This window comes from Triticum aestivum, chromosome 7D, assembly GCF_018294505.1.
Source record: "Triticum aestivum cultivar Chinese Spring chromosome 7D, IWGSC CS RefSeq v2.1, whole genome shotgun sequence".
Taxonomy (NCBI): domain Eukaryota; kingdom Viridiplantae; phylum Streptophyta; class Magnoliopsida; order Poales; family Poaceae; genus Triticum; species Triticum aestivum.
In genome coordinates this window covers 66,611,096-66,625,812 of record NC_057814.1, presented here as the reverse complement: position 1 = coordinate 66,625,812, position 14,717 = coordinate 66,611,096, and the positions used below count along the sequence as shown (strand labels likewise).

Below are 14,717 nucleotides of genomic sequence, written 5' to 3'. Positions count from 1 at the left end.
CCAAATATCAAAGTTTCTTCTTTTGACGATACAGAACTTTCTCGCTTTGAGGACTTTTTCATTTGAGGCCATCTTAATTGTGTGTTTGACCATGCCAAAATCTGGTGTCAACAGTATGATGTCACCCATATATATATGGCATGATATTACGCTTTATTTGTTTTTGCATGCCGCAAACGCACGAACTACAAAACTCATTTTTGAGTAACTTAACATTCCCTAGAAGTCGAGGGACTTGTAGATTCCAACTTACGGCGTACGTCATCCTTAACCGACAACTTTACAAGGCGAGTTTACTTAATTATTAGTGGTGCTGAGGGTCCGGGCCGCCGGGGCTGGACCTCTTCGACTCGGAGTACGGCATGGCCGCCGTCGCCCTCCCAGCTGCTGCCCGCCACGTGCTACTGGCGGCAGTCGTCTCCACCTGCCGCGACAAGGCGGCGGCATTGCTCCCACCGGCCAGCATTCTCCGGCCGCCAGACACTATTACCTGCAGGAGGTCGGCCTCGCAGCACGGGACGGCGACGGACAGCAGCAGCAGGATGAGCACGGCGCACACCGCGGCGGGCATCCTCGGCGCGCTCGAGCTGGACGCCATGAGATCGGTATAGCTAGGTAGATTCGTACGCTGTGGAATGCTAGGCTCTGTAGTCTGTTGCTACCTCGTGCGCTCTAGACTGGCGGTGGTGGTGAGTTGGGTACGTACCTGCGCGACGCCGAGGTGATTTATAGGGGCGCGCGCCCGAGCGAGCGGTTTGCCGTTACAACGAACCAAGCATTGCGATGGTGGAAGTCGCCTGTGTCGCACTCGCCCTGACTGCGACGAACGAACGAACGACGAGGGCGGTGACCTCATATCCACATAACCGAATAAAACGGGCCAACTTTCTGCTCATGGCCGGCCTCTGTGCGGCGCCGGCCGGTGCTGGTGGTGGTCCAAACCCATGCCATGTTGCAAATACAAATTGCCATGTTTGGACGTAGAAAAAGACCTTTCTCTGCTGGCCCCTCCAGATCGGTGCTGAAATGACTGATTTGTTCGTTGGACCAAACCATCGTTATCGGTCCATTCGTTGTTTGCATGATGAGTTGAAAACCGTTGTATGACATGTTGACATGACAGCTAAGTCTGTGGGCATGGTATCTTTGATCCGGATCACCCCGCGCGAATCAACAGCCGCCGTGATCTTTCATCGATCGGGATACATATCTCTCACCGCTTCTTAAGTGGAGTAGCATTTCCTCGTTTGTCACCACATGAACTTTGTCCCTACTCCACACCACGCACGCACCATTAACGTACTTGTCTAGGCATGGAGGTTGTGTCCGCGTATGCACCCATTTATAACTCCACCGGCCTTACCAAATTGGAGCCGAGATCGGTCGAGTCATCGAGCTAGGCAGGAGGAGCACCGTCTCTTTAAGAGTTCCACATTGCTAAAGGAAGTACGTCTAGGGGCTAGTCCTAAAGGAGAGTAACCACCCTAGTACGTCTATACTATGCGTACCGGCAGCTCGTTGGCCACCCGTGCATGAGTGCAGCACAGTGCATGCAAATATATGCCCTCGGCAAGCTCGACCCGGCCATGCATGATTCCATCGCCTATAAGGCGCTCCGTGTCACTTTCCACCGGCCGGCTAACTGTATATATATAAGCTGGACGGAGCAATGGGCGCGAGGGAGGGTGGTGTAGGCTTCTAGGTACGGCTCTAATGGCGGCCATGCAGGTTATAAACTACGGTCAAGAGACCCCCTCCACGGAATGCACTCTGGCGGCCATGGGCGTGCGTGCGTGCATGCACGAAGGTGGCCGGCCATTGGAAGCTTTCCGCCCACAGGCCATGCGACTCTCGGGGAGGCAGAGAGGCCGGATGCGGCAACCAGTGGGGAGCCATATATGGGCACGCTCTTCTGATTAACAACGCATGGAAGGTACAGGTAGGTACAGCGCCAGGCCACCGGCCGCGGCATTATTGATCTTCTCCGCCGGAGAAGAAAATGGGAATGGTGTGGGGGCACAAAGGAAGATGTGCAGAACTGCCAGAACTGCAGGATGCAGATACATATCACGACACAACAGAGAATGACTATGGCATCAGACAGACTTGTGAAAACTCATGATCTTTCCTTCTGACATGGTTAGGCAGATTCGACGCCCTACGTCGTTATCTTGTTAAGGTGTTGGTTTGAAGATCTACTTTGGGAAAACGCATGGACCAACCAACACCCATGCACGAGCATCGGTTTCTTCTTGAAGACGTTGCGTCCTTCGCATGCTAATATGCATGATGTCGTAGGTTGGTTGGTACGATTTGGCAATGCTGTCCTATGTGGATGGCTTTGATTTTTATTTTATCTTTTCTCATGGTAGACCGATTTGTCCAGCATTATGAATAATTAATAATATATGCACCAATCAGTGAAAACAATAGCGTGCTACAGCGTTCATTCTAAGCAATGTTTCGTTAAATAAATCAGCGTACAATGTCTCGTTAATAGCAGGCTATAGCACGATATAGCCCGCTATTATCATATTTTAAGGGCCACACGATTCTATCATAGCACGCTATTTTTTTAATTGGCATCCTCAATGCAGAGGCTGAGGATCTTTTCCTCTTTTCGTGAGTATACTGACGCACCGGAGAATGGCAGCAGTGGCAGCAGAGTATAGTGAGGCGGCAGGCATTCCAAGTCTTCTCGATATGCATGCATGGTGCCGTGTGGAAACGTGGGCATGCAGGATGCCATGGATGACATTGACTGATGGTCGCAACATTCGACGGGTACAACGATGGACGATCCCCCATGGCGTAGTTGCAACTCAGCCAGATAAAATACAGAGTTTGCTCGTCGTGTCGGCACTGATAGCTGGCGAGATTCATGCCAACGACGACGTCACCGACTAGCAAAGATGCGAGAAGATCCGGACGTTGTCGTGCAGTTCTGAGTTGGATCCGATCCCGTTATGTTCGGTGTGAGTTGGAAAGCAGCACTATCTATCTGCCTAACAGCCACTGTAATCAAAAAGAGTTACTTTCAGTTGAGAGAGAGAGAGAGAGAGAGAGAGAATTACCGGGGTATCAACAACGACGAATGGCTGCAAAAAGGAAGGAATGGAATATACAACCACGTACAGAGACAGCCAAGGAGTTCAACAAGATGCTACTCCGGGAGGAAAGGTAGCCTGGTGACACCACTCTGCGTATAGTCCATGCCATCGGAGCTGCTATCTGAATCTTTGAGCCCGGGTGACGCACCTTGCTCCGAGGTGGTACCTTCTTCCCTGTCCGCAAATTGCGGGAGGATTCTCAGGCAAGCGTTCGGCTCCTTGCCTGTGACTTCCCACTTGAGGTTGAAAGTTTCGACGAGGTTCACTTGGGAGGAGATGATGGTTGACGGTCTGGGCAGGAGCTGCACGCTCTCCCCTTTCGGGATCACTACTTGCTCGACTGCCAATCTTGCTTCCTGTAATCAAAGAAACAGTTTTGTTATGTTCAAGAATGATGTATCCAGGACAAGTTAACTGTGATGATGGTACCTCCAAAGCATCGGTTTCCACTGATGATCTTACTTCCTCATTGTCTTCAACATCGATCAACCCATCCACGTGATCATCGACAAGGACGCGAAGTGCCCGGGTAATTTGCACCAGGGAGTTTGTCTATGAAGGAAAGTGAGTCACCATAGAATCATTCTGCCACTTCAAAAAAACAACACTGCATTGAAAATGAAGTGCGCAAGTGCGTACCTTAGCGAAGAAAACCGGTATATCTTCAGATTTCAACACAGCCTGAATCTGAGAATTCTTCTTGAGCTTCGATTGCAAAGCAATCACTGCATCAGCTTCACTGATATTATAAGTCAAAGTAATCATGTCCTCCAGCTCCAGTTGTTTAATCGCTTGCAAGGCAATTTCCTCGGATATCTAGAACACCCTATCCAATAAGTTTCAAACTAAGTACTGAAAATTCTACAAAATAATGTATAAACAGGTAATTGACAGCTAACAAAAATTATCAATTATTTACCAGTCTTGTACTCTTGTTGCAGTCAAAGGAAGGCAAGTTACATAAGTTGTAAACAACATTCCAAACTAGGACCATTTACCCCAAATTAACTATTGTCTTGTTGCAGTCACAGGAACAATAAAAAAAGGGCAACATTAGCCTCTCACCCCCCCCCCCCCTCACACACACTAGCAGCATGCAGGAGCACTTTCCAACAAACGAAAGTAGGGTATCAATGTTTTTTTCCTATTAAGGACACACACTAGCAGCATGCAAGACCATTTCCCAACAAACCACAGTCGGACTATCAAGGTCGGAAAGAAGGCCGCAAATTCACCACTGTCTTGTTTTAGACGCCTACACCTGGATAGGAGTGCAGACAACATGGAGAAGTACAAGGTGACAAAGAAGGCCGCAAAGCAAGCTATGAGTGAAACAAGGGGTCGGGCGTATGAGGACCTCTACCAGCACTTAGACACAAAGGAAGGCAAAAGGGGCATCTATAAGATGGCCAAGATCATAGAGAGGAAGACAAGGGATGTCAGCCAAGTCAAATGCATCAAGGACAGAGCAGATCAGCTCCTAGTGAACGACCAGCATAGATGGCGGGAGTACTTCGAGAAGTTATTCGATGGAGAGAATGAGAGCTCTACCATTGAGATGGACGACTCCTTTGATGATACCAGCAGGCGTTTGTTCGCTGAATCCAAGAGTCTGAGGTCAGGGAGGCTTTAAGAACGATGAAAGCAGGCAAGGTGATGGACCCTGATTGTATCACCATTGAGGTGTGGAGAGGCCTCCGAGACAGTGATAGTATGGCTAACTAAGCTTTTCAACCTCATTTTTCGGGCTAACAAGATGCCAGAAGAATGGAGGCAGAGTATATTAGTACCAATCTTCAAGAATAAGGGGGATGTTCAAAGTTGTACTAGTTACCGTGGAATTAAGTTGATGAGCCATACGATGAAGCTATGGGAGAGTCATTGAGCACCGCTTAAGAAGAACGATAAGCGTGAGCAAAAAACAGTCTGGTTTCATGCCTAGGAGGTCGATCATGGAAGCCATTTTCTTGGTACGACAACTTTATGGAGTGATACAAGGAGCAAAAGAAGGACCTGCGTATGGTCTTCATTGACTTGGACAAGGCCTATGATAAGATACCACGGAATGCCATGCGGTGAGCCTTGGAGAAACGGAAAATCCAAGCAAAGTACATTACCCTCATCAAGGACATGTACGATAATGTTGTGACAAGTGTTCGAAAAAGTGATGGCTACACTGATGACTTTTCGATTAAAATAGGACTGCACCAAGGGTGAACTTTGAGCCCTTACCTTTTTGCTTTGGTGACGGATGAACTCACAAGGGATATACAAGGAGATATCCCATGGTGTATGCTCTTTGGGGATGATGTGGTGCTAGTCGATGATTAATAGAAAGTTAGAACTATGGAGACAAACTTTGGAATCAAAAGATTTCAGGCTTAGTAGAAGTAAAACTGAGTACATGAGGTGCGGTTTCAGTACTAGTAGGCACGAGGAGGAGGTTGGCCTTGATGGGAAGGTGGTACCTCACAATGACACATTTCGATATTTGGGGTCTATGCTGCAGAAGGATGTTGATATTGATGATGATGTGAGGCATCGAATCAAAGCCGGATGAATGAAGTGGCACCAAGCTTCTGGCATTCTCTGTGACAAGAGAGTGCCACAAAAGCTAAAAGGCAGGTTCTATAGGACAGCGATTCGACCCAGTGGAGGAGGCAGGGGGGTGCTGGCAGGGGCCTTGCCCCCCCCCCCCCCCCCCCCTATGCTCTCACAAATACAGCTATATGTGCTCTTAATCCTCCATTTTTCAAACATAATTAGCAAGATTTAGATGATTTGGCCCCCTCTAACATTATATAACATGTTTGGCCCCCTCTATATTGGGTTTTTGGCTCCGCCACTGATTCGACCCACAATGTTGCATGGCGCTGAGTGTTGGCGGACTAAAAGGCAACATGTTCAACATTTAGGTGTAGCGAAGATGCCCATGTTGAGATGGATGTGTGGCCACACAAGAAAGGATCGGGTCCGGAATGGTGATACACATGATAGAGTTGGGGTAGCACCGATTGAAGAGAAGCTTGTTAAACACCGTCTAAGATGGTTTGGGCATATACAACGTAGCCCTTCAGAAGCTCCAGTGCATAGAGGATGGTTAAAGTGTGTTGATAATGTTAAGAGATCTGAAGGAGAGATCTGACATGGGAGGAGTCCGTAAGGAGAGATCTGAAGGACTAGAATATCACCAAAGAACTAGCCATGGACAGGGGCATGGAAGTTAGCTATCCACGTGGCAGAACCATGAATTGGTTTCGAGATCTTATGGGTTTCAGCTCTACCTATCCCCAACTTGTTTGAGACTAAAGGCTTTGTTGACTGTTGTTGTTGTTTCTGTAAGGATCAGCATACTTCCATAAAGAGCCCCAAAAGTTTGATATTATACAGCAAAATGGAATCAACGTACATACCAAACAAGCATCGTGTTAACAACAACACCCTCAAGTAAAACCTTAAACATGTAAACGAACTACTGAAGATCACTGTAAAAAAAAATGAACATCAAGGAAATGGTCTAGTGAAGAAATCGTACCCCATATGCATAGAGATTGAAGCCTGCCTCAGACACATTAGAGTTCTCTATATGTCCGTTGGCAGAATCAATATTAAATGCAGAGTCCAGGCTTGTTCTTGCATTACTTAAGGAAGCAACTTCAAATTGAGACGCAATTTCATAAGGACCACGACGAAATTGATCCTTCTGCACAGAAACTTCCTGCTGCACCGGGCCGGTTGAACCCAACTTACGAATTTCAACATTAGGCATTCTACCTGCACCACCAAAACAAAATCTAATGATAATGGCATCACAGATTCATGTATACTATGACTCCATGGGAAAATCATAGCATCAAATGTAACGTGATAATGTAGTTGATTATTGGCACAATCAGAGAGAACCTGCAAGCAGAGCATCTACTGTAGCTTCCAGACTACGATGGACACGTAACTCTGTTTTCGACACGATCTCTACAGCATATGCGAATGTTGATGGGCCCTTGCGCTCTAGGACCGTTTTTTGGACCCTTCTCCTGCTTGCTTCTTCATCGCCAAGGGTGACGCTCTTAGAGAAACAATGGAGCAGAGATCAATTAGAAACCATGGTGAAACAGAAAACAAGTAATATTTGGATCTCTAACACCATCTCGCGATACTGATTTTGGAGTATGTTCTAAAGCTACATGAACAGAAAATCATACTGTCTCTAAAAAATAAAGTCGACTAAGGTTATTTAGATGAACTGCATCACTGTTCATAACTTCAACTGAAATGATACAGTTCATCTTTGCTGCAGTGTGAAAATACGATCGTTTCATAGCAGTCAATAGAATCAAGTGCAGCATGTCATTACCTGTATTCCTCCTACAAGCATATCTAGTGAAGGATTCATGGTCAGGTTCTCTATTGTTAAACCATGAGCAGAGGCAACAAGTTGTATCCCCCGCTGTGCAATGGTGCTAGCAGCCATAGCCTCTAGCTTAGTTCCAATTTCATCAATGACGATTGCCTGAGGCATGTGATTTTCCACAGCTTCTATCAAAACCTGATCGGCATTAAAGGAACAGAATTAACATACAAGGTAAGCGGTGTGCTAAAAGGAACATAAATGTTCAATACTGTATAAAATCATCCGACAAACTTGACAAACAAGTAGTAACATCTGTTTTAAGTACGCATGTCAACGCCGAGCAATAGGCTTGTGAGCAGTACGATGCAAGCATATACATTGTGCAAACTCCACAAGGCAACAAACTTAAGAGAACAAACCTTATGCTGCATTTCTTGGTTGGGCACTTGCAACCTACGGGCATTGCCTATTCCTGGGTGAGGAATATCACCATCTCCACCTATCTCATTGGATGTATCAACAATCATCACCCGCTTGTCGTAATCATCTGCTAGCATTCGTGCAATTTCTCTGCAAGACGAGGCATAATCTGATGCTAAAATTGGTACATACTGGCATGGAAACTCTTCTAGTTACAGTTGTCACACGTGTGGTGTAAGTATCTATCACTATTCACCAGTACACTATACAATGTAGTGAAATCACTGCCGGAGGTTTCTTAATCATCCAAGCATACCTTATGACAGTTGTCTTCCCCACCCCTGGTGGACCGATGAGCAGCAACGACCCACCATCCTTCACCAAATCCTGAAGCAGATTAGCACTTCCGGGCACAGCCCTCCCGACGCGGCAGGTCAGTCCTACAATATCTCCCTGCCTGTTCCTGATCGCGCTGATCCGGTGCAGCGTGCGGCTAATCCCGGCGCGATTGTCCCCTCCAAAGTCCCCAACCTACCAAAGGCAGATAAGCTAAATTGGACTCGTTTCATAATGCAGAGTAGCAGCGTATCGTAGTGTTCAGAATGAGCCTGACCTTGGCAGTGGCCTGGCGGAGGTCGTCGAAGGAGATGGGGCGGTGGGAGAGGAGGAAGTCGCCGGAGGGGAAGCGCGCGAGCGGGGGGCGGCCGAGGTCCATGACCACCTCCACCAGCGCGGGGAGCTCCGGGTGGTCCTCCACCCGCCGCCGCAGCTCCCCGGGGAGCAGCTCCAGGAGCCTCCCGAGCTCCTCGTCGAACCCCTCCGCCCCCGCGGCCTCGCTCCGCGCGGCGCACACGGGAACGCGGCGCCGGCTGCCGCAGCGGAGGGAGAGGTGGCGAGCGGTGGCTGGGCCAGAAGTGGCGGAGGAGAAGCGGCGGGAGTAGGGGAGAGGGAGAGGGTGGGGCGGGGTGATGGAGACCCGGAGGCGGAGGTGGACCGGCGGCGGTGGCGGTGGCGGCATCGCGGCGGCCGTGAGCGCGAGCGGGTGGAGGGAAAGAGTTGCGGATGGGTGGGCGCAGGGGTGGCTCTGGCTCGGTGTGACCAGCTGCCGCGCTTCATTCATTGGGCGACCCGAGGCATGGGCGGTTGGATTTGCGATTGGACGGTCAAGATCCCATGGCATAAACGTGAGTATTCGTTGGCATATATTTTCTGGTAAATCGTTCTCTTTTCTTTTTTGAGGGGAACGTAAAGCTTGTTTTCGACAATGAATATGAACATCTCTTCTACCTTCAAGAAAACACGTGTGGCGAAGCAACATGTGGTTGGATGGTTAGAGAGACGGTGACATCCCAGCCCACCAGAGTTTAAGTCCTGGTGCTCGCATTTATTCCTGAATTTATTTCAGGATTTTCGGTGATGCGCATTGAGTGAGAGGAGCCGTTCCCGTCGACGACGAGGTGCCTACAGTGACTTCATAAATTTCAAAATAATATGCCCGCTCAGTCTTTCAAAGGTGCTCATAGGGATAGGGTGTGCGTGTGTGCGTTCATAGATGAGTGTATGTGCATGTATATGAGCGCTTACGTATGTACTGTGTTAAAAAACACGTGTGTGGTAAACAAAGAGAGGGCTCCTTCCTTTGATCGCCCAATTTTACTCCCTCTAATCTATATTATTTATCGTTGGTTTAGTACAACTCAGCTTTATACTAAACCAACGACAAGTAATATGTATTGAAGGGAGCTTTTTTTTAGAGATCACCACACATGCCTTTTCTTTACTATTTTGCAAACACTAAGAACACACGAACATGTCCTTGAAAAAACTATCTTAAAATATTTTATTACTATTTATTTAAATTTTATTGCTCATGGGGAAGCATATGAGCACGATATCACATTTCAATTTTCGTTTTTTTTGGGACAAACTTCTAATCTACTCATAATCAATTATGGCAGTACAAAGAACATCAAAAGTAACAAAAAAACACAACCGGGTCCATGGACTGGAGCGAGCCGAAGGCTTGTCTCCATCATCACGCCACCCTAATCGGAGTCGAGCAAACTTTGTTGTATTAGACACTCAAGAAGTCGTCTTGCTAGGGCCCAACACGACCAGTGCACCAAAGCAACAACCATCATCGATGAAGAGAGTCATAGATCACAAGGGTCAAACCTATAAACACAAGCATGCAGACGGACAAAGACTGCCAAACAGATCCATAGAAGGCCAGCACCGACCGAATCCCAGAAGATCCAATGAAGGCACACCTCTGCATGCCCTCCGGCGATAATAGAAGCACCATCTGGACGGGGATCGAATGTGGGAGACATTATTCCTACTGAGGGGGCCTCACAGACACCGCATAGCCCCGACAAAGACGATGAATCTAACAAGAACGAGAGCGGGGTCCCTTCTGCCAACGGGTTGTCGAGGTCCTCCGCACCTCCATGGCCCAAAGGCCATCAAAGGCGGCAGGGCAGGCCGGTGACGGCTTCAATAGGAGGAGGAGGGAACCTAATCGCCTAGGAGTGTTTTCTTTTGGAGGATGAAAGGGTTATGCGTTTTATTTTTTGATTTTAATCCTTAAAGTCATGGAGACAATGTTAATTGAATCTTGAACCCCTAATCTCTAAAATCTGAGTGTTTGGAATTTCTATGCATACCTTTGAATTTGTAGCTGGTTTTGGTCACATAACAAAAATAATCTTGCACTTGAATGTAATCATCACTTATGTTGTTCTATGGGGTCTTTCGAACTTTAGGGATTATATTGTGTTTAATAGGTGTACTTGGATATCCTTGAAACAAGTTTTGGGCTTGATCTCTTAGTATGTGAGGCATTTGACAAAACAGTACAAGGATCTCCTAGGTGGTTCTCTTCCGAATTTTTTGAACCGTCCGTTGAAATTATTAGGCTTTAGCCCATTTATTTTAGGGATTTCTATTTTTGTACCCCTCATTGCTTAGTCCTCATCAGTTTTGCCCAAGCCAACTAACTTTGCTCACTTTTGCCCTCCCACCTTCACCACCTGCTCACAAAAGCCCGAACATTGCACTGTCGTCCGGTCAAAGCCTTTGACCGTTACCTCCCAACTAGTTCTTTTGGGGTCTCCTCCTGACTAATGGGACCGCTTGATATCCTGATAGGTGGGGTGAAGGGAACTTACTAAAGGTGGGCCCTAGGCAGGTGGACGTCTCCTCTCTCTCTCTCTCTCTCTCTCTCTCTCTCTCTCTCGCCTCAATTGTAACAGCCCGTACCCGAGTCGTTCCCCACACAACCGCCGCCGCCACCGGAGCACCCGTCGCTACACCATCCGCCGACAGCCGGCGGGGAATTCGAAGAAAGGTTGCACCGCACGTCCCCCCAAACCCCTATATTGTAGGGTGGAACCCTAAGTGGAGATCTTTCACGAATTGGAGGGGAAATCCCCAAGAACAAGAAGAACACAAGGGGGAAATCACAAGCGGAACACTCAAGAACAAATCCAATCACACATCCACTAGACTCAAATCCACACAAGATCCACAAGGTACATGAACAATCAAAGGGAAACAAGATACATGGTAGAGTTCATCCCAAATCCTATGGAGGAGATGAGGGCTTGATGATCTAGATAGATCCTTCCCTAGATGGGGGCTTTATCCACTATGGATCTTCTCCAATGGAGGTCTTGAACTCCAATGGAGTGTCTCTCTCTCAAGAGGAATCCCACAAGGGGAGATACATGAGCTAAGCTCTAATGTTTAGATCAATTCTTAGCTGAGTCTAATTGGAGGAGGAAGAGGAGTATATATAGGTCCAAGGGATGAAGGGGTAAGCGGGGGCGAAATGGGGATTACATGGGCAAAGCCCGCAACAACACTCAGGGGCCCCATGTGCACGGGGTAAGTGGAGCCCGTGCGCACGGGGTATCTAGAGACCTGACGCATGAGCCCATGCGCATGGGGTCCGTGAGGCCCGTGGACACGGGGGTCCCGTGGGCACGGTACACGCCCGTGCGCACGGGGTCGCCTGGGAGCTGCTGCCTTCTTCTTGGCGCTTCCTTCTTCGATTCCAGGCTTCCTTCTTGGATGGCGTAGATGTTATCTTCTTCTTGGACTCCTCCTCGATAAATGTGTAGCTCCGCTCACACCTATGTAGGCACACGAGAGAGGGGTCAAGTAGTATACCATCCTCGAGAGGTACAAGTGGACATGTGTAAAGGAGATGATTCACCTTTGTATGTATGAAGTAGATGTCGCACGTGTCACTTGCCAAATGGACTCTTGACATGGTGATGTCCATAGGATGCTCCACATCATCCCCTCCCCCTTGGGAAAGATCCGACCTCGGATCGAAATCCAAATCACCATGGGAAAGAGATGATGTTGATAAGTCTCCAACGTATCGATAATTTATGAAGTATTCATGCCATGTTTACTATTGTTTTATATGATCTTGGTATGATTTGATTAGAACTAACCGCAACTGACGCTGTTTTCAGCAGAACTACCGTGGTGTTGTTTTTGTGCAGAAATAAAAGTTCTCGGAATGCGCTGAAAATCAACGGAGAATTTTTCTGGAAAATATAAAAAATACTGGAACAAAAATCTACCAGAGGGGAGTCTCGTGGGCCCCACGAGGGTGGGGGCGCGCCCACCCTCCTGGGCGCGCCCCTGTGCCTCGTGGACTACCCGTGGGGCCCACTGACTTGTTCTCGACGCCAACCTCTCCTATAAATACCCAAACCTCCAGAAATTAACCTAGATCGGAAGTTCCGCCACCGCAAGCCTCTATAGCCATGAGAAATCAATCTAGGCCCTCTCTGGCACCTTGCCGGAGGGGGCCATCATCACCGGAGGCCATGGAGGAGGATCCCGGAGGGGCCATCATCGCCATGAAGGCCAAGATCCAGAGGGAGAACCTCTCCCCATCTAGGGGGGAGGCCATGGAGGAGGAAGCACAAGGGGGAGAACCTCTCCTCCTATCTCTCAGTGACGCCGGAGTGCCATCGGGAGGGAATCATCACCGCGGTGATCGTCTTCATGAACATCACCATCATCATCGCCATCCTCATATCTTCTACGTGGTCCACTCTCCCGCACCCCGCTGTAATCCCTACTTGAACATGGTTCTTTATGCCACATATTATGATCCAATGATGTGTTGCCATCCTATGATGTTTTGAGTAGATATCCTTCGTCTTTGCGTTGATTGATGATCTAGATTGGTATGAGTTGTATGTGTTTATTTTGGTGCTGTCCTATGGTGCCCTCCGTGTCGCGCAAGCGTGAGGGATTCCCGCTGTAGGGTGTTGCAATACGTTCATGATTCGCTTATAGTGGGTTGCTTGAGTGACAGAAGCATAAACCCGAGTAAGGGGATTGTTGCGTATGGGATATAGGGGACTTGATGCTTTAATGCTATGGTTGGGTTTTACCTTAATGATCTTTAGTAGTTGCGGATGCTTGCTAGAGTTCCAATCATAAGTGCATATGATCCAAGACGAGAAAGTATGTTAGCTTATGCCTCTCCCTCATATGAAATTGCAATAGTGATTACCGATCTTGTTAACAATTGCCTAGGACAATTCCGCACACCGATCCATCATTATTCCACACTCTCTATTTATAATATTTAGTAATATATTCTAACTTTATGATAACATCACCTACTTTTATATTTTAGCTCTTCAATATCATGCAAAGTTATCCTCTTCATACCCACAATGTAGTTTTATTTCTCGTTTCTAGTTGGAAGCAAACGTTCGGTATACGTAGAGTCGTATCAGTGGCAGATAGGACTTGAGAGAATATTGATCTTACCTTTAGCTCCTTGTGGGTTCGACACTCCATACTTATCACTTCCACCTTTGGGAATTGCTACGATGATTCCCTGCACTTGGGGATTATCAAATGTCGCCGTGTAGATGTGGACGATCACCAAGCATTCATCATCTTGTAGTTCCAAATGGGCACGCTCCAACGTCTCACCGTCTTGTAATTCCTTCAAAAGGAGCAAAGATAACAAGCACTTGGAAAAACAAATGTGGTTGGCATTAAAGCAAAACCAAGCATTCAAAAGGTGATTCACCCAACAAGTGTTGTCATCAAGCATAATATATGGTCTGACAAAGAAGTGTGACATGGCATGTAAGAATATAAGTTGAGCACAATCAAGGATATCATGGAAACAAGCATGCAAATGGGAGGTCGAGATGCAAATATGTGTGCCAAGTGAACAAGCATCTACCTCAAGATCATATCAAGAATGCATAAAACGCTCAACAAATGGTCTATGGTATGCATAGGAATCATTCACAACACCGAATAAAATGAAGTGTCTAAACACATGGGGCAAGACAATCCAAGCATAATGGGCATATGGTGTAGTGAAAATCGAGTGGCACTCAACACAATAGAAAGAGCAATTGTTCATCATGTGTGAGCCAATCAAGTCAATCATGCAGCAATTAATGGGACATGGCATATGTGAAGAAATGACATTGGTGCAACCAAGCATATGATAGGAGCAAATAATGAACAAGCTGGATGCAACACACAAGGCATATATGTCATGAGGCATAGCAATGTGGAAATCATGAATGAAAGCACTATCTCTAACATGTGTGCAATCAAGTAGTCCAAGATGACCAATAAGTCTCATGGTGCAAGCAACACATGAAGTATGATCCACAATGTGCATGCTCATGGTATGGGTGTTCTCGAAAGAGAAGGATATCACCTCGAAAGCATGTCCTTGTGCGTCCTTCACAATGCTGAAGTGGTAGGAAATGTGGTGTAGAAGCGAGTCGTGGTCGAATGTATGAGGCTCGCTCTCAAGAGCTCGAATG

At 47.3% G+C, this 14,717-nt stretch overlaps 2 protein-coding genes across 3 annotated transcripts; both read right to left on the bottom strand.

Moving 5' to 3' along the window:
• Positions 1–281: 281 nt before the first annotated feature.
• LOC123164663 (uncharacterized) lies at positions 282–663 on the bottom strand. The gene has a single exon (XM_044582208.1). The coding sequence runs from the start codon at positions 596–598 to the stop codon at positions 305–307; it is 294 nt and encodes a 97-aa protein (XP_044438143.1). The 5' UTR covers positions 599–663; the 3' UTR covers positions 282–304.
• A 1,793-nt stretch (positions 664–2,456) lies between these two features.
• Positions 2,457–8,970, bottom strand: LOC123167895 (protein SEEDLING PLASTID DEVELOPMENT 1). 2 transcript variants are annotated; one of them, XM_044585760.1, is made up of 10 exons: positions 8,495–8,970; positions 8,198–8,412; positions 7,881–8,031; positions 7,465–7,656; positions 7,014–7,176; positions 6,646–6,884; positions 3,750–3,926; positions 3,540–3,662; positions 3,136–3,466; positions 2,457–3,015 (listed from the first exon to the last, which is right to left on the bottom strand). In XM_044585760.1, exons 1-9 carry the CDS (start codon positions 8,897–8,899, stop codon positions 3,164–3,166), a joined length of 1,968 nt encoding a protein of 655 aa, XP_044441695.1. In that variant the 5' UTR covers positions 8,900–8,970; the 3' UTR covers positions 2,457–3,015; positions 3,136–3,163. The 2 variants fall into 2 exon arrangements, with proteins under 2 accessions (XP_044441695.1, XP_044441694.1); XM_044585759.1 differs by having other exon boundaries at positions 3,003–3,466.
• Positions 8,971–14,717: the final 5,747 nt, after the last annotated feature.

What these genes read in the sequence shown, in the direction of transcription:
- LOC123164663 (XM_044582208.1), bottom strand. Translation starts at nt 598, where the DNA reads ATGGCGTCCAGCTCGAGCGCGCCGAGGATGCCCGCCGCGGTGTGCGCC.
- LOC123167895 (XM_044585760.1), bottom strand. Translation starts at nt 8,899, where the DNA reads ATGCCGCCACCGCCACCGCCGCCGGTCCACCTCCGCCTCCGGGTCTCC. An exon ending in GGGAAGACAACTGTCATAAG is followed by an intron (nt 8,032 to 8,197) that starts GTATGCTTGGAT and finishes CTCGTCTTGCAG; the next exon opens with AGAAATTGCACGAATGCTAG. An exon ending in AGTAGATGCTCTGCTTGCAG is followed by an intron (nt 6,885 to 7,013) that starts GTTCTCTCTGAT and finishes TTGGTGGTGCAG; the next exon opens with GTAGAATGCCTAATGTTGAA.